The sequence below is a fragment of the Bombus huntii genome, unplaced genomic scaffold, assembly GCF_024542735.1.
Source record: "Bombus huntii isolate Logan2020A unplaced genomic scaffold, iyBomHunt1.1 ctg00000175.1, whole genome shotgun sequence".
Taxonomy (NCBI): Eukaryota; Metazoa; Arthropoda; class Insecta; order Hymenoptera; family Apidae; genus Bombus; species Bombus huntii.
The window spans coordinates 59,861-83,260 of NW_026099413.1; the positions used below are offsets into that span (position 1 = coordinate 59,861).

The window sequence follows — 23,400 nt, forward strand, 5'->3', positions numbered from 1 at the left end:
GGTGAAATATAACTTACTATACTGTGTCATATTCATTTAACCACCTCTTATCTTAACCGAAACAGGGGAACCACTACTTCGCGGCGTCGATTCACCGAATCGTAGCGAGAATTTACGCCTCTCGCTACTGCGACTGCGTCTCTCCGCGAACGGTCGTAACACATTGATCGACAGAAGTACTAAACTCTAATAACATAAATTTATATATTTTCTATTTCCCAGCCACCAGTTTTATAGATTTTTCTATCTTCTGTACTACTTTTATCCCTTTTATTTTTTCTTACATGAGATTATTGTAAATTTAATATCATTTGTTCGCAATATTTGTTATTTATCTTTCCTTGAATTTGAAATTTCGCGCTTCAATGTTGTGTGTTGTTCGACGTTTTATCGAACGATGTTTATCGAACTAGTTCATGAATACATACATAATCATTAAAGAATCTATAAACCTTACTAGTTTGTTTTTACTAAGTTTTGTTACAGAAAACATGTTCTCATAAATTTTCAACTTTAATTTATGGAAATTTATTAACCTTAAACTATAAAATCATTCAATGAGTCTTTCCGGATGTTTTTATGTAGTCATAATTTCACATATCAGCACAGCTCCACCAATAGGATAAGAGTTACGTGGAAGCAACAGGGGGGAAGAAGAACATATATTGATCTAAAGGTTATTTTTGTCTCATTCAAGTTTCTGTTAACCGGCTTGGAAATTTCCTGTGCTTGTTTCGACTTTGAAGTCTTAAAAAAAAAATTGTAAGTAAATAGTATATATATAGTATATATATCCTGAGTCAAAGTTTCTCTTTATAAATAATAAACCGTTTGAAAACTATATTTTGTATGTTTTTTCCTTATTCATAATTAAATAATAAATATGAAATACTTCTACAGAAAGCCGACATCCTTCAATTAACCGAACAGCAGATGATTTAAAAATTAGTAGTTGAAAGAAATAAATGTTATTACATGTTCATAATTGATCGATAAATTTAAGTATACAATTAGAAAATGTTTCTTCTGTATTGATAACTAAATAATACAGATAAGATACAAGATACTTGTACGAAAAGTCGGCGCGTCGTTCAATTAACGGAACAGCAGAGGATTTGAAAATTAGTAGTTGAAAGAAATAAATGTTATCATATGTTTATAATTGATCGATAAATTTAAGTATGCAATTAGAAAATGTTTCTTAAGTTTGGAAGAATATATAATCATGCTGAATGTTTTGTAGTTACGAAAGTTGTATACAAACATACATTGTACATACGACTAGTAATGGTACTAAATTACTGTTAGAGGGTCTTGGGTGTATAGAACCATATGGTTAAATTAATACTAGAGATAACGAATCGTGCGAATGTAATTAATATTTTGAAATGCGTTGTTTGCATTAATTGATAGTTTTCTTATAAACTTTTTTATAAACAATTTCATTGCTATAGAAAGAAAAAATAAATGCCGGTAATATGTCTATCCTACTTAAATAGAAAGTGCAATATTTTGTTATAATATTTGGCGCAAGTTTATACATTATTACATCCAAAAATAATATTCTTTTTATATCTAAGCTATATTAAAATATAAAGATACAAATAGCTATGCGAGTAGTTAGTAGTTGATGCTTTTTACTTAAATTGTCTTATACTTCATAATTTGTAATAATATAATTCTTGTCATCAATGATTCTTTGTTTTTACTTTGTATATATTATACTTCCAGGAAGATGCCGCTCTATAAATTGACTTACTTCCCAGTTACGGCATTGGCAGAACCAATCCGTTCTTCTTCAGCTATGCTAGTATTCCATTTGAAGATGAACGTATCAAAAAGGACGTCTGGCCAGAAATAAAGCCCTGTAAGCTTAAAATTTAAAGAAATTCTGTTTCTTAAATCTCATCTTTCCTAATTTAACTAAAGTAGCTAAATAAAGTAGAACACAATTATGCAGAGTATAACAGATATTATTGTTTACTCTCCATTGCTCTATAAGATATGTGGGAGAACAATAGGTATTGTTAAGGAGACAATGCCCTTTGTTTGCTGATAAATTATCAATAAATTAAATTATATCTTTCCAAAACAGATAACAGGAAGCTAGATATTTAAGAAGCATCATAATCTGTTTGTTCGATAGAATCTTTGATTCTATTAGTTGTATGTTTTTAGTGACTCCTTATGGCCAGCTTCCTATGCTCGTAGCTGATAGAAGGAAGGTTGCTCAGTCTACAGCTATTTGCCGTTACTTAGCCAAACAATATGACTTAGCTGGAAAGACTGACTGGGCAGATCTTCATATTGATGCCACTGTTGATACTATTCATGATATTCGTCATAGTGAGTATCCAGTGCTGTTTTGCATAAATCTTATGAGAATCTTGATAACAGATAGTACATATCTGTTCAGGTATTTATTAGTTGAAATCCGATTTAATATATGATTTAATCGAACGATACACGTATGTCAACAATACAAGACAAAGGATTAAAAAGGATTGTAATTCTATCTTCAGTATCATTTAAATTTCGCACAACACTGTATTCAAATTAGTATAACATTAGCGAATAGTATTTAACTGAAAACAAATTTTCAGAAATTGCCGCCTTCCACTATGAGGAGGACGAGAAGGTCAAAGCTGCAAAACGCAAGGCTGCTGAAGAGACGCTGCTGTTCATTTTAGAACGTTTGGACCAGCAAGTGAAGGAAAATGACGGCTACTTCTACGATGGTACTCTCTCTTGGGCTGATTTAACATTCGTTGCTCTGCTCGATTATTTGAACTTTATGTACAAGTCTGATCTGATCGAGAATTACGAGAATCTGAAGCTGCTGGAGAAAAAGGTCCTCCTTCTGCCCAAGATCAAAAACTGGATTGAGAGACGCCCAGTTAGCGAATTCTAAACTTCACGATTGCTTATGGTTTTATAAGCGTTTAAAGATTGCGGTCTTAGTGTGTTGAGAGAATGAAGAACGAATCGTGTTGATGGAAGTTTGTACGGAATATACTGATTGCTTTTAACATTCATTAGTTCCAGTTATTACCGATATTTTTGTCATTTAGTTAGGGTTTTCCCTTTAGATTACGTTGTGATAGAGAACTATTATTTGTGTATTCCTACAGAAACATACGAACTATATAAACTGTTGACACGATGTTGTGCTTTTGTATTATAGAGATAATAATAAAACCATCAAACAATCATTAATTATGTTTTTTATTATATTCATTAAGAATTGAAGATTACCTCCTTGGTGATCTTGATAATATCGTATTTTACAAATGTTGAACAAAAAAAAATGTATGATTATTTTATTCAATACATTATGAGGGTTGCTTTAAAAAAAATACGAGTTACATATTTCTTTGAAAAAAGCATGATTTTTATCGATACAATAATGTTCTTCTGTTATCGCTTTAAAGTTGAGTACTTCGTTGATTACACGAGAGAACTCGCCTACAGCAAACAAGATACGACCGTGTGTAAAGTAATTAATCTGTTTGCTCGTTGCTAGCTACACATAAGGCTTGCGTAAAAAAAGATATGCATTTCAGTTCAGGCGGAGAATTATGTAGGAAGTCATTTTGTCGATCAATAACTTAGTTAATAAAAGATCAAATTTTCATGTACATAAATGTAAGTAACGTTCAAGTATTAATCATTACATACAATTTTTGTATAATTCGATATCTTGGTCACTTACATCTTACAAATGATATATAGATAATATTTATGAGATACATTGGAGTTATCTTTTAGTTAACGCCATTTTTTCTTGTTTTCTCTGTACTTTTACTATTCTTCCAAAAATATCAAAGGATCGATGACTTCAAATTAAACTAGAATTGCTTCGGTATATTGTCAATCAATGGCTATTTGTATTCACATCTATATCAAAGGAAAACCGATTGCAAAATTAATTACCCTTGCAACTCCGCAATCTGAAACTATGTGTGATCGACCTTGAAGATGACAAATCTCAATGTTTGAAGTAGTACAAAAAGATGATAATTTAATTTCGCTTTATCAAACTGTACAAAATTTGTATACACATACAGAAAAAAAACGGAGTTCAAACATTAATCAACATGAATTATCGGTTATTATTGCTGAGTAATTATTAGGATTAGAGTTTTGGAGTATCGATCGTATCGAGTTTTAACTATCGGTTTCCGCAATTTATTGTTTTTCTAAATTATGTCTAAATGGTATCAGTTTTTGAATATTTTATAGTTTACACTCCAACATACTGACGTAAGCTATCGAAAATAATTGTAAATTATGCAATATCATTTTTTTTATATTTCATAATCTAAATTTTAATCTATTTTTTGTATTTAACATCCCTTTTTTATTGTTCTTGTACGTTCTTCAAAAAATCTTAATTTTTTTTTTGGATAAAATCTTGTGTGAATTTACAAAAAATACGATTCTGCGTTTAATTTTTTTCCCTTATTGTCTTTACATATTTGGAGTTTAAACGCGTTATAAGTACGTTTTTTTTTTTAACATGATTACGTAGAATTCTTATTCTGAATAAATTATTTGTTTCCGCTTCATAACTGTTTCTAAATTACAGTGCATTTAATCTTGAAATGCACAGTAACATTTTATACTTTTTACGTTCTAAGGAATTTTCAGGATCGGTTAAAAATTAAATTACAGTAATGGTAATACTCAATATTAATGTCAGACGTGGATACTTCACTGTTTTGTATAATAATTTGTTATCTTGGCATCGATCAAGGTATTTAATATACAAAGCGTACAGATTAATAAGAATTTTAATTAATCCTTCTTCTATAGTATTCACCGTTCTTTTCGAGCTCGTACCATTTCAAATAGACTTTCGAATAGATTTCAAAGATTTGTCTGTTCAAATAAAACGCGATCTTTTTTATTTCCCTATCAGTCGTCCCGTTACTGTTCCGTAGTTTCCAACAGATTGCAGATTCGTTTAAAAAACATTTGTAACGAAAAACAAACCCACTCGCAGAAATGTTATTCAATATCGCATTTATAACTTTCATAGACATCCTCCTCTCATTGCTATCATTGTAAACAGATTGAAACTTCGTTTGCAAACACTCGCGATTAAAAAAAAAAGAAAAAAAGAAGAATTAATCTTAAACAATTTTATCTCGTGTTCCATTTATAATTTTCATAATTGTCTTCCCGACGTTGTATCATTTTAAATGGCTTTTTTCTATCCATCTATGTTGCAGCGAGATCAACGGTCCTAATTACTAAATTGCACGATGTGTTCATACAAATTCACTTTTTATGAACGCGATGAAACGAAATGAAACCTAAGTAGAGATTTGTTTTCTCATCAAGTATAACGAGTTTTATACTTTGGATAGATTGCCTCGTTGTGAGAAGGTCTTAATCGTTTATAATTGCGATTAAGTAATTGCAATAAGTCATATTTTTAAGAAACGTTCTCACATGCTGTCACACACTCTAATTAGAAAAGGATCATGAAACATTCGGTTTATGATATTATTTGTTTGTAAATCTTCCTGCTTCCGGAAACTTTTTTAAATATGAAAATATTTATATACAAAATTAAATATTTTTTTCAATATCAACACTTCTTGCGTTTATGTTGTCCTAGTCAGAATTATATTATTTCGTGTATCCTGTTGCTCTTTATATGATAGTCCTCCCGTTGGCCGCGGATTCGTTATCAAGCCTGAGGCCCTCGTCACTAGTGTCACTATCGACAATAAAGGTACCCCACCCGCGACCGGACGATGGAGAACTCCAACACGGAATCGCAATCTCCCGCGAGCCCTGCCCGGGAGGGCGCCTCGAGCTCGGACTCGGAATGTGACTCGAGCTCGGCCTGCTCATGAGGGACCACCCCCTGAAAAACAGCGCACTGTATTCTGCCCTAAACCGTGCCCTAGAGGGTCTGGCAGCGTATTGGCTTACGCAGATAATGGACGGCGACGAGCTCACCTGGCCAGATTTTAAGGAACAATTCGCCGCGCACTTCGGTGGCTAAGAAGTAGCAGCCGCGTCGCTAATCAAGGTAGCCGAGGAACTACCGCGGGACGGCGAAACACCAGGAGCGTACGGAAATCGTATCATCACCCTCCTGGGGTCGAAGTGGCGAAATTCAACCAGGGAAGAGGTACTCGCCGCCACCGCCCTCCATCTGCTGGGCTCGCGCGATGAACAAACGTTTTAAACGACTAGCGCTCACGAGTGACATCACGTCGGTGAAACAATTCCAAAGAGAAATGAAGCCCTTCCTATACACGGAGTGGCCAACGCCCCCGCCGTGGAGGTCATTAGCGAGCTCCGGAAACAAACGAGGCAGGTCACCCGCCCCCTGGACCAGGTGTGGCCACTGCGGTATTTACGGACATCCGACATTCGAATGCCGCAAGAGGGCGAAGTGGGAACCGAAGAAGGACCCTCGACGCCCGGAGGAAAGCCGACCGGCTGCACCACCAAAAGCGTTGTGCTTTCACTGCCACATGCCGGGACACATCGCGTCTCGCTGTCCATCGCGGCGAGAAGAAAAACATTGCCCCGAGGACGAGCGCCGGGTCGATGCCTGCGTGGTGGAAGCCCCGACGGGTAGACTAAGCCAGCAGGCCACACACGAGGACGTGTAAGTGTCAGGATGGCCGAGTCGGAGACGAAAGGACGCCGGGGCCCCTCTGGAACTTCAGGACAACACCCTAACCTTGCAACCTAGAGCCTAATATAGCCATAACGAAACAATCGCAAGTATCCAAACCGATAGCAATCGTAGCAATTTGAAGCAAGGTGAGTAACTGATGAGATGACTTTGCATTTGTCTCACCACAGAGACAGACGTTCAAGAATTCATTGTGAAAAGACGAGTACAAACAAGATACGTATGTCTTTCCGTTAAGCGACAGTTTGTTTGCAAAAGTCAGTTTTTAGATTATAGAATCGTAGATAGAATTTAGAGGATAGAAACTTTTAGTAGTCACTTTTAGTTTAGTAAAGTCTTATCGACAATAAGCAGACTACGTTATGATACAACGATTCCAACTGAAGATTTCTATCGACATCACGAATTCGATGGCTTCCAAATTTTCTTCTCTGCAATCTCAGACGCTCAACTCGAAAGAATCTTTTAGATGCCCCGACAAACACTCGACTCAGGTTATCTATTATCGTAATCTTCCTACGGGATTTTTTTTAACTGCGTTGCGTTAACGAATAACGGGATAACATCACGTTTCTCTCAACGCCTTTCAACGTTCTACAACTTTTATTCTTTGCAAATCCCTGTCTCTATATGATAAACGCTGGTTATCCGCGGAAGGAGCGAGGACAACGAGGTGTTACTCGATGATCAAAGACAGGAAGATCCTGGTACGCGATAACGTTACTAATTTCCAATTACGATATGTGTGATTACGTAACATCTGCTGTCTGCATAATGCGTTAACGATCCGCGCGTTGATCGCATAAATATAAATCGAAGGGAATGGAATCGCTCGAAACTCATGCAACTATCCGCAGGTGTTTAAAATCGTGTTTTTACACCGCCAACGTAACGTCACGCCAGTCGAATCGAAAAATTATTACTAGACACCGAAGGTGAACAAAAAACGAGGTAAATAGGCTACCGATTGAATAATATCATAACGATCGTATCTCTGGTTTTTGCTCGTCTTTTATATTTGTTTCAAATGTATAAAATATAATCGTATCGATATCGTCCACGATTAAAGCCATCCATCCGCCATCGACGAGGAACGAACGATTATATTTTATCATTTATGCGAATCCTTCTCTTCTCTTCTTTCTCTATTTACGCCCCTCGCCTTGCTTCGTACCGCCGATGATTCACAATTCGATGCACCTGAACAGCTGGAACGTCGCAGATTTTTCCGTACGATAACAAACGTGTTTTTGATGGCCTGCTTTAAACCGTGACGATCGCCATGACGTGCATCAATTGTCGAATGATGTAGTGCGACGATACTCTTACGCAACTTTTTCTTACGCTGTTTTTTCCTCTATTCTTTCTTCCTGTGTGTTATCACATGATCATGAGATACCTGTATAGAAGATGCAAAGAGTCTGTGAAGAATTTACAGATATTTAAGATTATTATAATGATTAAGCAAAAGCTAAGACTCAAAATATTGCTCAAGATGTAATTATGTAATATTTACTCAATTTCTAGAAGACTGTTTATATCTTGTTGTTATTCTTGATATGGAGATAAATATAGTATACTTTATTAAGACCTAGATAAAAGACTTTTTTCTCGTTTCTCTTCTCCTACTTAATCACTAAGAGTTATATAACGTTTATTCGATAATTCTGCTTCTCCTGACCTTTCCACAAATGGTTGTTTATATCTCGACATTCTTGGTACTTTTAATCAAATTTTAATAACAGTACTTTACTCGTCAGAAGTAAATAAAAAAGCTCTAAGTAGAAGCAAGGATTTACTTACCTTTCCTTTCTCGAATCTCAGTTAGCAATGTTGTTCCTCTTGAAAGATTTTCCAAGTTTCCAAGACAATTTCCACGCTGGTAACATTGTATATATTTCAAGTATCGTGAACCACAGGAACTTGTTGAGGCAATATTGAAGAAAGCAAAGAGAATGAAGAAATTGTAGGAACTATGAGAGGCTACTCCTTCTTTCACAACTTATTTTCTCTTCGTTTGGGGGGAAAAACACAAATGAATGTAACGGTTGGTTTCATATACGTTTCAGCTATCTGCTACTATCGCATGGAGGAGGATCCTGAAAAGAAGGAAGCGAGGAAGAATCAACTTTTGAACGAAACAATACCATTTTACTTGACTAAATTCGACCAGATTATTGGCGAAAATGAAGGATATATCATTCCTTCTATCGTAAGATAGTTTATCCAAATTTAATGTTAAAATTTTTAGTCTTTGTGCAAACTGGGCCATGTTGTCCATAAAAAATTATTGAAACTTTGTTGCGACAAGACAGCTTTAATTGTTGAGAGCAGAGTGTATCTTTAAAATTCACTCCTGTTAGTTTATGTACAAATGAATTTGCCAAGATTTTCAGCTTTTAGATAATTATTCATGTATCTTCCTCATCAAGTTTGATAGAAATTATTACTATCGTAATCAAAGCAAAGATTAAGATATGTAAAATCATTTCTCTGGATATGACACTCTTGTTTAATGAGTGATAAATGATACCATTCGAAATATCATATTTATATAATATATAATGATACTTATAAGTGTAATCACTTAAGTACAGATATCTGAATTTTTCTCACTGTCACTGACATAGATACGTATTATCGTTCCTTAGATTACTTGACCAGTTTATTTCTTTCATCACTGTGTTATTATATAATAATAATAAATAATCACATTAAATTAATTTAGTATGATTATGTTGTTTAATAATACGTGTTTCATTGCAAAATATTTAGCGATTGAAGGGCTCATAGGAAACATGAAAGTGAAAGAATACTAGAATCTAGAGTTTACGATTTCAATCTCTTTAACGAGATATTTATCATATTACACAATTCCTGTAAATGTATTTGTAATTATATCGCCGAAGAATTGTATTTAATTAAGCTATGAAGTTGTGGAATCGTGAGAAGGATTATTTTTATAGAACTGTCTAATTTCCATTCGACATTGATTCAGGATACACATTACTCTTTTTTACATAATACCAGTTTTGTCATTTTTAATTAACAAACACCTCCAAAGGTTGAAGTTTCTAAAATTATCTTCTTTCGAACGGTCAATATCCTTCCACCGGGTAGGACACACCCACAGATCAGTCACTTATTCATCTCGTACATACGCACCAGCGTAACTGCCTTCGTTATAAGTTGTTGGAATAAACGGTGAAATATAACTTACTATACTGTGTCATATTCATTTAACCACCTCTTATCTTAACCGAAACAGGGGAACCACTACTTCGCGGCGTCGATTCACCGAATCGTAGCGAGAATTTACGCCTCTCGCTACTGCGACTGCGTCTCTCCGCGAACGGTCGTAACACATTGATCGACAGAAGTACTAAACTCTAATAACATAAATTTATATATTTTCTATTTCCCAGCCACCAGTTTTATAGATTTTTCTATCTTCTGTACTACTTTTATCCCTTTTATTTTTTCTTACATGAGATTATTGTAAATTTAATATCATTTGTTCGCAATATTTGTTATTTATCTTTCCTTGAATTTGAAATTTCGCGCTTCAATGTTGTGTGTTGTTCGACGTTTTATCGAACGATGTTTATCGAACTAGTTCATGAATACATACATAATCATTAAAGAATCTATAAACCTTACTAGTTTGTTTTTACTAAGTTTTGTTACAGAAAACATGTTCTCATAAATTTTCAACTTTAATTTATGGAAATTTATTAACCTTAAACTATAAAATCATTCAATGAGTCTTTCCGGATGTTTTTATGTAGTCATAATTTCACATATCAGCACAGCTCCACCAATAGGATAAGAGTTACGTGGAAGCAACAGGGGGGAAGAAGAACATATATTGATCTAAAGGTTATTTTTGTCTCATTCAAGTTTCTGTTAACCGGCTTGGAAATTTCCTGTGCTTGTTTCGACTTTGAAGTCTTAAAAAAAAAATTGTAAGTAAATAGTATATATATAGTATATATATCCTGAGTCAAAGTTTCTCTTTATAAATAATAAACCGTTTGAAAACTATATTTTGTATGTTTTTTCCTTATTCATAATTAAATAATAAATATGAAATACTTCTACAGAAAGCCGACATCCTTCAATTAACCGAACAGCAGATGATTTAAAAATTAGTAGTTGAAAGAAATAAATGTTATTACATGTTCATAATTGATCGATAAATTTAAGTATACAATTAGAAAATGTTTCTTCTGTATTGATAACTAAATAATACAGATAAGATACAAGATACTTGTACGAAAAGTCGGCGCGTCGTTCAATTAACGGAACAGCAGAGGATTTGAAAATTAGTAGTTGAAAGAAATAAATGTTATCATATGTTTATAATTGATCGATAAATTTAAGTATGCAATTAGAAAATGTTTCTTAAGTTTGGAAGAATATATAATCATGCTGAATGTTTTGTAGTTACGAAAGTTGTATACAAACATACATTGTACATACGACTAGTAATGGTACTAAATTACTGTTAGAGGGTCTTGGGTGTATAGAACCATATGGTTAAATTAATACTAGAGATAACGAATCGTGCGAATGTAATTAATATTTTGAAATGCGTTGTTTGCATTAATTGATAGTTTTCTTATAAACTTTTTTATAAACAATTTCATTGCTATAGAAAGAAAAAATAAATGCCGGTAATATGTCTATCCTACTTAAATAGAAAGTGCAATATTTTGTTATAATATTTGGCGCAAGTTTATACATTATTACATCCAAAAATAATATTCTTTTTATATCTAAGCTATATTAAAATATAAAGATACAAATAGCTATGCGAGTAGTTAGTAGTTGATGCTTTTTACTTAAATTGTCTTATACTTCATAATTTGTAATAATATAATTCTTGTCATCAATGATTCTTTGTTTTTACTTTGTATATATTATACTTCCAGGAAGATGCCGCTCTATAAATTGACTTACTTCCCAGTTACGGCATTGGCAGAACCAATCCGTTCTTCTTCAGCTATGCTAGTATTCCATTTGAAGATGAACGTATCAAAAAGGACGTCTGGCCAGAAATAAAGCCCTGTAAGCTTAAAATTTAAAGAAATTCTGTTTCTTAAATCTCATCTTTCCTAATTTAACTAAAGTAGCTAAATAAAGTAGAACACAATTATGCAGAGTATAACAGATATTATTGTTTACTCTCCATTGCTCTATAAGATATGTGGGAGAACAATAGGTATTGTTAAGGAGACAATGCCCTTTGTTTGCTGATAAATTATCAATAAATTAAATTATATCTTTCCAAAACAGATAACAGGAAGCTAGATATTTAAGAAGCATCATAATCTGTTTGTTCGATAGAATCTTTGATTCTATTAGTTGTATGTTTTTAGTGACTCCTTATGGCCAGCTTCCTATGCTCGTAGCTGATAGAAGGAAGGTTGCTCAGTCTACAGCTATTTGCCGTTACTTAGCCAAACAATATGACTTAGCTGGAAAGACTGACTGGGCAGATCTTCATATTGATGCCACTGTTGATACTATTCATGATATTCGTCATAGTGAGTATCCAGTGCTGTTTTGCATAAATCTTATGAGAATCTTGATAACAGATAGTACATATCTGTTCAGGTATTTATTAGTTGAAATCCGATTTAATATATGATTTAATCGAACGATACACGTATGTCAACAATACAAGACAAAGGATTAAAAAGGATTGTAATTCTATCTTCAGTATCATTTAAATTTCGCACAACACTGTATTCAAATTAGTATAACATTAGCGAATAGTATTTAACTGAAAACAAATTTTCAGAAATTGCCGCCTTCCACTATGAGGAGGACGAGAAGGTCAAAGCTGCAAAACGCAAGGCTGCTGAAGAGACGCTGCTGTTCATTTTAGAACGTTTGGACCAGCAAGTGAAGGAAAATGACGGCTACTTCTACGATGGTACTCTCTCTTGGGCTGATTTAACATTCGTTGCTCTGCTCGATTATTTGAACTTTATGTACAAGTCTGATCTGATCGAGAATTACGAGAATCTGAAGCTGCTGGAGAAAAAGGTCCTCCTTCTGCCCAAGATCAAAAACTGGATTGAGAGACGCCCAGTTAGCGAATTCTAAACTTCACGATTGCTTATGGTTTTATAAGCGTTTAAAGATTGCGGTCTTAGTGTGTTGAGAGAATGAAGAACGAATCGTGTTGATGGAAGTTTGTACGGAATATACTGATTGCTTTTAACATTCATTAGTTCCAGTTATTACCGATATTTTTGTCATTTAGTTAGGGTTTTCCCTTTAGATTACGTTGTGATAGAGAACTATTATTTGTGTATTCCTACAGAAACATACGAACTATATAAACTGTTGACACGATGTTGTGCTTTTGTATTATAGAGATAATAATAAAACCATCAAACAATCATTAATTATGTTTTTTATTATATTCATTAAGAATTGAAGATTACCTCCTTGGTGATCTTGATAATATCGTATTTTACAAATGTTGAACAAAAAAAAATGTATGATTATTTTATTCAATACATTATGAGGGTTGCTTTAAAAAAAATACGAGTTACATATTTCTTTGAAAAAAGCATGATTTTTATCGATACAATAATGTTCTTCTGTTATCGCTTTAAAGTTGAGTACTTCGTTGATTACACGAGAGAACTCGCCTACAGCAAACAAGATACGACCGTGTGTAAAGTAATTAATCTGTTTGCTCGTTGCTAGCTACACATAAGGCTTGCGTAAAAAAAGATATGCATTTCAGTTCAGGCGGAGAATTATGTAGGAAGTCATTTTGTCGATCAATAACTTAGTTAATAAAAGATCAAATTTTCATGTACATAAATGTAAGTAACGTTCAAGTATTAATCATTACATACAATTTTTGTATAATTCGATATCTTGGTCACTTACATCTTACAAATGATATATAGATAATATTTATGAGATACATTGGAGTTATCTTTTAGTTAACGCCATTTTTTCTTGTTTTCTCTGTACTTTTACTATTCTTCCAAAAATATCAAAGGATCGATGACTTCAAATTAAACTAGAATTGCTTCGGTATATTGTCAATCAATGGCTATTTGTATTCACATCTATATCAAAGGAAAACCGATTGCAAAATTAATTACCCTTGCAACTCCGCAATCTGAAACTATGTGTGATCGACCTTGAAGATGACAAATCTCAATGTTTGAAGTAGTACAAAAAGATGATAATTTAATTTCGCTTTATCAAACTGTACAAAATTTGTATACACATACAGAAAAAAAACGGAGTTCAAACATTAATCAACATGAATTATCGGTTATTATTGCTGAGTAATTATTAGGATTAGAGTTTTGGAGTATCGATCGTATCGAGTTTTAACTATCGGTTTCCGCAATTTATTGTTTTTCTAAATTATGTCTAAATGGTATCAGTTTTTGAATATTTTATAGTTTACACTCCAACATACTGACGTAAGCTATCGAAAATAATTGTAAATTATGCAATATCATTTTTTTTATATTTCATAATCTAAATTTTAATCTATTTTTTGTATTTAACATCCCTTTTTTATTGTTCTTGTACGTTCTTCAAAAAATCTTAATTTTTTTTTTGGATAAAATCTTGTGTGAATTTACAAAAAATACGATTCTGCGTTTAATTTTTTTCCCTTATTGTCTTTACATATTTGGAGTTTAAACGCGTTATAAGTACGTTTTTTTTTTTAACATGATTACGTAGAATTCTTATTCTGAATAAATTATTTGTTTCCGCTTCATAACTGTTTCTAAATTACAGTGCATTTAATCTTGAAATGCACAGTAACATTTTATACTTTTTACGTTCTAAGGAATTTTCAGGATCGGTTAAAAATTAAATTACAGTAATGGTAATACTCAATATTAATGTCAGACGTGGATACTTCACTGTTTTGTATAATAATTTGTTATCTTGGCATCGATCAAGGTATTTAATATACAAAGCGTACAGATTAATAAGAATTTTAATTAATCCTTCTTCTATAGTATTCACCGTTCTTTTCGAGCTCGTACCATTTCAAATAGACTTTCGAATAGATTTCAAAGATTTGTCTGTTCAAATAAAACGCGATCTTTTTTATTTCCCTATCAGTCGTCCCGTTACTGTTCCGTAGTTTCCAACAGATTGCAGATTCGTTTAAAAAACATTTGTAACGAAAAACAAACCCACTCGCAGAAATGTTATTCAATATCGCATTTATAACTTTCATAGACATCCTCCTCTCATTGCTATCATTGTAAACAGATTGAAACTTCGTTTGCAAACACTCGCGATTAAAAAAAAAAGAAAAAAAGAAGAATTAATCTTAAACAATTTTATCTCGTGTTCCATTTATAATTTTCATAATTGTCTTCCCGACGTTGTATCATTTTAAATGGCTTTTTTCTATCCATCTATGTTGCAGCGAGATCAACGGTCCTAATTACTAAATTGCACGATGTGTTCATACAAATTCACTTTTTATGAACGCGATGAAACGAAATGAAACCTAAGTAGAGATTTGTTTTCTCATCAAGTATAACGAGTTTTATACTTTGGATAGATTGCCTCGTTGTGAGAAGGTCTTAATCGTTTATAATTGCGATTAAGTAATTGCAATAAGTCATATTTTTAAGAAACGTTCTCACATGCTGTCACACACTCTAATTAGAAAAGGATCATGAAACATTCGGTTTATGATATTATTTGTTTGTAAATCTTCCTGCTTCCGGAAACTTTTTTAAATATGAAAATATTTATATACAAAATTAAATATTTTTTTCAATATCAACACTTCTTGCGTTTATGTTGTCCTAGTCAGAATTATATTATTTCGTGTATCCTGTTGCTCTTTATATGATAGTCCTCCCGTTGGCCGCGGATTCGTTATCAAGCCTGAGGCCCTCGTCACTAGTGTCACTATCGACAATAAAGGTACCCCACCCGCGACCGGACGATGGAGAACTCCAACACGGAATCGCAATCTCCCGCGAGCCCTGCCCGGGAGGGCGCCTCGAGCTCGGACTCGGAATGTGACTCGAGCTCGGCCTGTTCATGAGGGACCACCCCCTGAAAAACAGCGCACTGTATTCTGCCCTAAACCGTGCCCTAGAGGGTCTGGCAGCGTATTGGCTTACGCAGATAATGGACGGCGACGAGCTCACCTGGCCAGATTTTAAGGAACAATTCGCCGCGCACTTCGGTGGCTAAGAAGTAGCAGCCGCGTCGCTAATCAAGGTAGCCGAGGAACTACCGCGGGACGGCGAAACACCAGGAGCGTACGGAAATCGTATCATCACCCTCCTGGGGTCGAAGTGGCGAAATTCAACCAGGGAAGAGGTACTCGCCGCCACCGCCCTCCATCTGCTGGGCTCGCGCGATGAACAAACGTTTTAAACGACTAGCGCTCACGAGTGACATCACGTCGGTGAAACAATTCCAAAGAGAAATGAAGCCCTTCCTATACACGGAGTGGCCAACGCCCCCGCCGTGGAGGTCATTAGCGAGCTCCGGAAACAAACGAGGCAGGTCACCCGCCCCCTGGACCAGGTGTGGCCACTGCGGTATTTACGGACATCCGACATTCGAATGCCGCAAGAGGGCGAAGTGGGAACCGAAGAAGGACCCTCGACGCCCGGAGGAAAGCCGACCGGCTGCACCACCAAAAGCGTTGTGCTTTCACTGCCACATGCCGGGACACATCGCGTCTCGCTGTCCATCGCGGCGAGAAGAAAAACATTGCCCCGAGGACGAGCGCCGGGTCGATGCCTGCGTGGTGGAAGCCCCGACGGGTAGACTAAGCCAGCAGGCCACACACGAGGACGTGTAAGTGTCAGGATGGCCGAGTCGGAGACGAAAGGACGCCGGGGCCCCTCTGGAACTTCAGGACAACACCCTAACCTTGCAACCTAGAGCCTAATATAGCCATAACGAAACAATCGCAAGTATCCAAACCGATAGCAATCGTAGCAATTTGAAGCAAGGTGAGTAACTGATGAGATGACTTTGCATTTGTCTCACCACAGAGACAGACGTTCAAGAATTCATTGTGAAAAGACGAGTACAAACAAGATACGTATGTCTTTCCGTTAAGCGAATGTTACAGTTTGTTTGCAAAAGTCAGTTTTTAGATTATAGAATCGTAGATAGAATTTAGAGGATAGAAACTTTTAGTAGTCACTTTTAGTTTAGTGAAGTCTTATCGACAATAAGCAGACTACGTTATGATACAACGATTCCAACTGAAGATTTCTATCGACATCACGAATTCGATGGCTTCCAAATTTTCTTCTCTGCAATCTCAGACGCTCAACTCGAAAGAATCTTTTAGATGCCCCGACAAACACTCGACTCAGGTTATCTATTATCGTAATCTTCCTACGGGATTTTTTTTAACTGCGTTGCGTTAACGAATAACGGGATAACATCACGTTTCTCTCAACGCCTTTCAACGTTCTACAACTTTTATTCTTTGCAAATCCCTGTCTCTATATGATAAACGCTGGTTATCCGCGGAAGGAGCGAGGACAACGAGGTGTTACTCGATGATCAAAGACAGGAAGATCCTGGTACGCGATAACGTTACTAATTTCCAATTACGATATGTGTGATTACGTAACATCTGCTGTCTGCATAATGCGTTAACGATCCGCGCGTTGATCGCATAAATATAAATCGAAGGGAATGGAATCGCTCGAAACTCATGCAACTATCCGCAGGTGTTTAAAATCGTGTTTTTACACCGCCAACGTAACGTCACGCCAGTCGAATCGAAAAATTATTACTAGACACCGAAGGTGAACAAAAAACGAGGTAAATAGGCTACCGATTGAATAATATCATAACGATCGTATCTCTGGTTTTTGCTCGTCTTTTATATTTGTTTCAAATGTATAAAATATAATCGTATCGATATCGTCCACGATTAAAGCCATCCATCCGCCATCGACGAGGAACGAACGATTATATTTTATCATTTATGCGAATCCTTCTCTTCTCTTCTTTCTCTATTTACGCCCCTCGCCTTGCTTCGTACCGCCGATGATTCACAATTCGATGCACCTGAACAGCTGGAACGTCGCAGATTTTTCCGTACGATAACAAACGTGTTTTTGATGGCCTGCTTTAAACCGTGACGATCGCCATGACGTGCATCAATTGTCGAATGATGTAGTGCGACGATACTCTTACGCAACTTTTTCTTACGCTGTTTTTTCCTCTATTCTTTCTTCCTGTGTGTTATCACATGATCATGAGATACCTGTATAGAAGATGCAAAGAGTCTGTGAAGAATTTACAGATATTTAAGATTATTATAATGATTAAGCAAAAGCTAAGACTCAAAATATTGCTCAAGATGTAATTATGTAATATTTACTCAATTTCTAGAAGACTGTTTATATCTTGTTGTTATTCTTGATATGGAGATAAATATAGTATACTTTATTAAGACCTAGATAAAAGACTTTTTTCTCGTTTCTCTTCTCCTACTTAATCACTAAGAGTTATATAACGTTTATTCGATAATTCTGCTTCTCCTGACCTTTCCACAAATGGTTGTTTATATCTCGACATTCTTGGTACTTTTAATCAAATTTTAATAACAGTACTTTACTCGTCAGAAGTAAATAAAAAAGCTCTAAGTAGAAGCAAGGATTTACTTACCTTTCCTTTCTCGAATCTCAGTTAGCAATGTTGTTCCTCTTGAAAGATTTTCCAAGTTTCCAAGACAATTTCCACGCTGGTAACATTGTATATATTTCAAGTATCGTGAACCACAGGAACTTGTTGAGGCAATATTGAAGAAAGCAAAGAGAATGAAGAAATTGTAGGAACTATGAGAGGCTACTCCTTCTTTCACAACTTATTTTCTCTTCGTTTGGGGGGAAAAACACAAATGAATGTAACGGTTGGTTTCATATACGTTTCAGCTATCTGCTACTATCGCATGGAGGAGGATCCTGAAAAGAAGGAAGCGAGGAAGAATCAACTTTTGAACGAAACAATACCATTTTACTTGACTAAATTCGACCAGATTATTGGCGAAAATGAAGGATATATCATTCCTTCTATCGTAAGATAGTTTATCCAAATTTAATGTTAAAATTTTTAGTCTTTGTGCAAACTGGGCCATGTTGTCCATAAAAAATTATTGAAACTTTGTTGCGACAAGACAGCTTTAATTGTTGAGAGCAGAGTGTATCTTTAAAATTCACTCCTGTTAGTTTATGTACAAATGAATTTGCCAAGATTTTCAGCTTTTAGATAATTATTCATGTATCTTCCTCATCAAGTTTGATAGAAATTATTACTATCGTAATCAAAGCAAAGATTAAGATATGTAAAATCATTTCTCTGGATATGACACTCTTGTTTAATGAGTGATAAATGATACCATTCGAAATATCATATTTATATAATATATAATGATACTTATAAGTGTAATCACTTAAGTACAGATATCTGAATTTTTCTCACTGTCACTGACATAGATACGTATTATCGTTCCTTAGATTACTTGACCAGTTTATTTCTTTCATCACTGTGTTATTATATAATAATAATAAATAATCACATTAAATTAATTTAGTATGATTATGTTGTTTAATAATACGTGTTTCATTGCAAAATATTTAGCGATTGAAGGGCTCATAGGAAACATGAAAGTGAAAGAATACTAGAATCTAGAGTTTACGATTTCAATCTCTTTAACGAGATATTTATCATATTACACAATTCCTGTAAATGTATTTGTAATTATATCGCCGAAGAATTGTATTTAATTAAGCTATGAAGTTGTGGAATCGTGAGAAGGATTATTTTTATAGAACTGTCTAATTTCCATTCGACATTGATTCAGGATACACATTACTCTTTTTTACATAATACCAGTTTTGTCATTTTTAATTAACAAACACCTCCAAAGGTTGAAGTTTCTAAAATTATCTTCTTTCGAACGGTCAATATCCTTCCACCGGGTAGGACACACCCACAGATCAGTCACTTATTCATCTCGTACATACGCACCAGCGTAACTGCCTTCGTTATAAGTTGTTGGAATAAACGGTGAAATATAACTTACTATACTGTGTCATATTCATTTAACCACCTCTTATCTTAACCGAAACAGGGGAACCACTACTTCGCGGCGTCGATTCACCGAATCGTAGCGAGAATTTACGCCTCTCGCTACTGCGACTGCGTCTCTCCGCGAACGGTCGTAACACATTGATCGACAGAAGTACTAAACTCTAATAACATAAATTTATATATTTTCTATTTCCCAGCCACCAGTTTTATAGATTTTTCTATCTTCTGTACTACTTTTATCCCTTTTATTTTTTCTTACATGAGATTATTGTAAATTTAATATCATTTGTTCGCAATATTTGTTATTTATCTTTCCTTGAATTTGAAATTTCGCGCTTCAATGTTGTGTGTTGTTCGACGTTTTATCGAACGATGTTTATCGAACTAGTTCATGAATACATACATAATCATTAAAGAATCTATAAACCTTACTAGTTTGTTTTTACTAAGTTTTGTTACAGAAAACATGTTCTCATAAATTTTCAACTTTAATTTATGGAAATTTATTAACCTTAAACTATAAAATCATTCAATGAGTCTTTCCGGATGTTTTTATGTAGTCATAATTTCACATATCAGCACAGCTCCACCAATAGGATAAGAGTTACGTGGAAGCAACAGGGGGGAAGAAGAACATATATTGATCTAAAGGTTATTTTTGTCTCATTCAAGTTTCTGTTAACCGGCTTGGAAATTTCCTGTGCTTGTTTCGACTTTGAAGTCTTAAAAAAAAAATTGTAAGTAAATAGTATATATATAGTATATATATCCTGAGTCAAAGTTTCTCTTTATAAATAATAAACCGTTTGAAAACTATATTTTGTATGTTTTTTCCTTATTCATAATTAAATAATAAATATGAAATACTTCTACAGAAAGCCGACATCCTTCAATTAACCGAACAGCAGATGATTTAAAAATTAGTAGTTGAAAGAAATAAATGTTATTACATGTTCATAATTGATCGATAAATTTAAGTATACAATTAGAAAATGTTTCTTCTGTATTGATAACTAAATAATACAGATAAGATACAAGATACTTGTACGAAAAGTCGGCGCGTCGTTCAATTAACGGAACAGCAGAGGATTTGAAAATTAGTAGTTGAAAGAAATAAATGTTATCATATGTTTATAATTGATCGATAAATTTAAGTATGCAATTAGAAAATGTTTCTTAAGTTTGGAAGAATATATAATCATGCTGAATGTTTTGTAGTTACGAAAGTTGTATACAAACATACATTGTACATACGACTAGTAATGGTACTAAATTACTGTTAGAGGGTCTTGGGTGTATAGAACCATATGGTTAAATTAATACTAGAGATAACGAATCGTGCGAATGTAATTAATATTTTGAAATGCGTTGTTTGCATTAATTGATAGTTTTCTTATAAACTTTTTTATAAACAATTTCATTGCTATAGAAAGAAAAAATAAATGCCGGTAATATGTCTATCCTACTTAAATAGAAAGTGCAATATTTTGTTATAATATTTGGCGCAAGTTTATACATTATTACATCCAAAAATAATATTCTTTTTATATCTAAGCTATATTAAAATATAAAGATACAAATAGCTATGCGAGTAGTTAGTAGTTGATGCTTTTTACTTAAATTGTCTTATACTTCATAATTTGTAATAATATAATTCTTGTCATCAATGATTCTTTGTTTTTACTTTGTATATATTATACTTCCAGGAAGATGCCGCTCTATAAATTGACTTACTTCCCAGTTACGGCATTGGCAGAACCAATCCGTTCTTCTTCAGCTATGCTAGTATTCCATTTGAAGATGAACGTATCAAAAAGGACGTCTGGCCAGAAATAAAGCCCTGTAAGCTTAAAATTTAAAGAAATTCTGTTTCTTAAATCTCATCTTTCCTAATTTAACTAAAGTAGCTAAATAAAGTAGAACACAATTATGCAGAGTATAACAGATATTATTGTTTACTCTCCATTGCTCTATAAGATATGTGGGAGAACAATAGGTATTGTTAAGGAGACAATGCCCTTTGTTTGCTGATAAATTATCAATAAATTAAATTATATCTTTCCAAAACAGATAACAGGAAGCTAGATATTTAAGAAGCATCATAATCTGTTTGTTCGATAGAATCTTTGATTCTATTAGTTGTATGTTTTTAGTGACTCCTTATGGCCAGCTTCCTATGCTCGTAGCTGATAGAAGGAAGGTTGCTCAGTCTACAGCTATTTGCCGTTACTTAGCCAAACAATATGACTTAGCTGGAAAGACTGACTGGGCAGATCTTCATATTGATGCCACTGTTGATACTATTCATGATATTCGTCATAGTGAGTATCCAGTGCTGTTTTGCATAAATCTTATGAGAATCTTGATAACAGATAGTACATATCTGTTCAGGTATTTATTAGTTGAAATCCGATTTAATATATGATTTAATCGAACGATACACGTATGTCAACAATACAAGACAAAGGATTAAAAAGGATTGTAATTCTATCTTCAGTATCATTTAAATTTCGCACAACACTGTATTCAAATTAGTATAACATTAGCGAATAGTATTTAACTGAAAACAAATTTTCAGAAATTGCCGCCTTCCACTATGAGGAGGACGAGAAGGTCAAAGCTGCAAAACGCAAGGCTGCTGAAGAGACGCTGCTGTTCATTTTAGAACGTTTGGACCAGCAAGTGAAGGAAAATGACGGCTACTTCTACGATGGTACTCTCTCTTGGGCTGATTTAACATTCGTTGCTCTGCTCGATTATTTGAACTTTATGTACAAGTCTGATCTGATCGAGAATTACGAGAATCTGAAGCTGCTGGAGAAAAAGGTCCTCCTTCTGCCCAAGATCAAAAACTGGATTGAGAGACGCCCAGTTAGCGAATTCTAAACTTCACGATTGCTTATGGTTTTATAAGCGTTTAAAGATTGCGGTCTTAGTGTGTTGAGAGAATGAAGAACGAATCGTGTTGATGGAAGTTTGTACGGAATATACTGATTGCTTTTAACATTCATTAGTTCCAGTTATTACCGATATTTTTGTCATTTAGTTAGGGTTTTCCCTTTAGATTACGTTGTGATAGAGAACTATTATTTGTGTATTCCTACAGAAACATACGAACTATATAAACTGTTGACACGATGTTGTGCTTTTGTATTATAGAGATAATAATAAAACCATCAAACAATCATTAATTATGTTTTTTATTATATTCATTAAGAATTGAAGATTACCTCCTTGGTGATCTTGATAATATCGTATTTTACAAATGTTGAACAAAAAAAAATGTATGATTATTTTATTCAATACATTATGAGGGTTGCTTTAAAAAAAATACGAGTTACATATTTCTTTGAAAAAAGCATGATTTTTATCGATACAATAATGTTCTTCTGTTATCGCTTTAAAGTTGAGTACTTCGTTGATTACACGAGAGAACTCGCCTACAGCAAACAAGATACGACCGTGTGTAAAGTAATTAATCTGTTTGCTCGTTGCTAGCTACACATAAGGCTTGCGTAAAAAAAGATATGCATTTCAGTTCAGGCGGAGAATTATGTAGGAAGTCATTTTGTCGATCAATAACTTAGTTAATAAAAGATCAAATTTTCATGTACATAAATGTAAGTAACGTTCAA

The 23,400-nt window shown here is 34.2% G+C and overlaps 3 protein-coding genes and 3 long non-coding RNA genes across 6 annotated transcripts; 3 read left to right on the forward strand and 3 right to left on the reverse strand.

Moving 5' to 3' along the window:
• Positions 1-660: 660 nt before the first annotated feature.
• LOC126877478 (glutathione S-transferase-like) lies at positions 661-3,216 on the forward strand. The gene is made up of 4 exons (XM_050640204.1): positions 661-762; positions 1,732-1,867; positions 2,179-2,346; positions 2,604-3,216. The coding sequence occupies exons 3-4, from the start codon at positions 2,202-2,204 to the stop codon at positions 2,909-2,911; spliced, it is 453 nt and encodes a 150-aa protein (XP_050496161.1). The 5' UTR covers positions 661-762; positions 1,732-1,867; positions 2,179-2,201; the 3' UTR covers positions 2,912-3,216.
• LOC126877481 (uncharacterized) lies at positions 3,207-6,188 on the reverse strand. The gene is made up of 2 exons (XR_007695058.1): positions 5,974-6,188; positions 3,207-5,878 (listed from the first exon to the last, which is right to left on the reverse strand). It is a non-coding gene; the product is annotated as an uncharacterized LOC126877481 (long non-coding RNA).
• A 5,410-nt stretch (positions 6,189-11,598) lies between these two features.
• LOC126877483 (uncharacterized) lies at positions 11,599-21,864 on the reverse strand. The gene is made up of 2 exons (XR_007695060.1): positions 21,725-21,864; positions 11,599-11,852 (listed from the first exon to the last, which is right to left on the reverse strand). It is a non-coding gene; the product is annotated as an uncharacterized LOC126877483 (long non-coding RNA).
• Positions 11,650-13,083, forward strand: LOC126877479 (glutathione S-transferase-like). The gene is made up of 3 exons (XM_050640205.1): positions 11,650-11,734; positions 12,046-12,213; positions 12,471-13,083. The coding sequence occupies exons 2-3, from the start codon at positions 12,069-12,071 to the stop codon at positions 12,776-12,778; spliced, it is 453 nt and encodes a 150-aa protein (XP_050496162.1). The 5' UTR covers positions 11,650-11,734; positions 12,046-12,068; the 3' UTR covers positions 12,779-13,083.
• On the reverse strand, positions 17,531-20,147 carry LOC126877486 (uncharacterized). The gene is made up of 2 exons (XR_007695064.1): positions 18,341-20,147; positions 17,531-17,936 (listed from the first exon to the last, which is right to left on the reverse strand). It is a non-coding gene; the product is annotated as an uncharacterized LOC126877486 (long non-coding RNA).
• Positions 21,817-22,956, forward strand: LOC126877476 (glutathione S-transferase-like). The gene is made up of 2 exons (XM_050640201.1): positions 21,817-22,086; positions 22,344-22,956. Exons 1-2 carry the CDS (start codon positions 21,909-21,911, stop codon positions 22,649-22,651), a joined length of 486 nt encoding a protein of 161 aa, XP_050496158.1. The 5' UTR covers positions 21,817-21,908; the 3' UTR covers positions 22,652-22,956.
• The last annotated feature ends 444 nt before the right edge of the window (positions 22,957-23,400 follow it).

Coding starts and splice junctions, on each gene's coding strand:
- LOC126877479 (XM_050640205.1), top strand. CDS start 12,069: ATGCTCGTAGCTGATAGAAGGAAGGTTGCTCAGTCTACAGCTATTTGC. Junction 12,214..12,470: donor TATTCATGATATTCGTCATA/GTGAGTATCCAG, acceptor ACAAATTTTCAG/AAATTGCCGCCTTCCACTAT.
- LOC126877478 (XM_050640204.1), top strand. CDS start 2,202: ATGCTCGTAGCTGATAGAAGGAAGGTTGCTCAGTCTACAGCTATTTGC. Junction 2,347..2,603: donor TATTCATGATATTCGTCATA/GTGAGTATCCAG, acceptor ACAAATTTTCAG/AAATTGCCGCCTTCCACTAT.
- LOC126877476 (XM_050640201.1), top strand. CDS start 21,909: ATGTTTTTAGTGACTCCTTATGGCCAGCTTCCTATGCTCGTAGCTGAT. Junction 22,087..22,343: donor TATTCATGATATTCGTCATA/GTGAGTATCCAG, acceptor ACAAATTTTCAG/AAATTGCCGCCTTCCACTAT.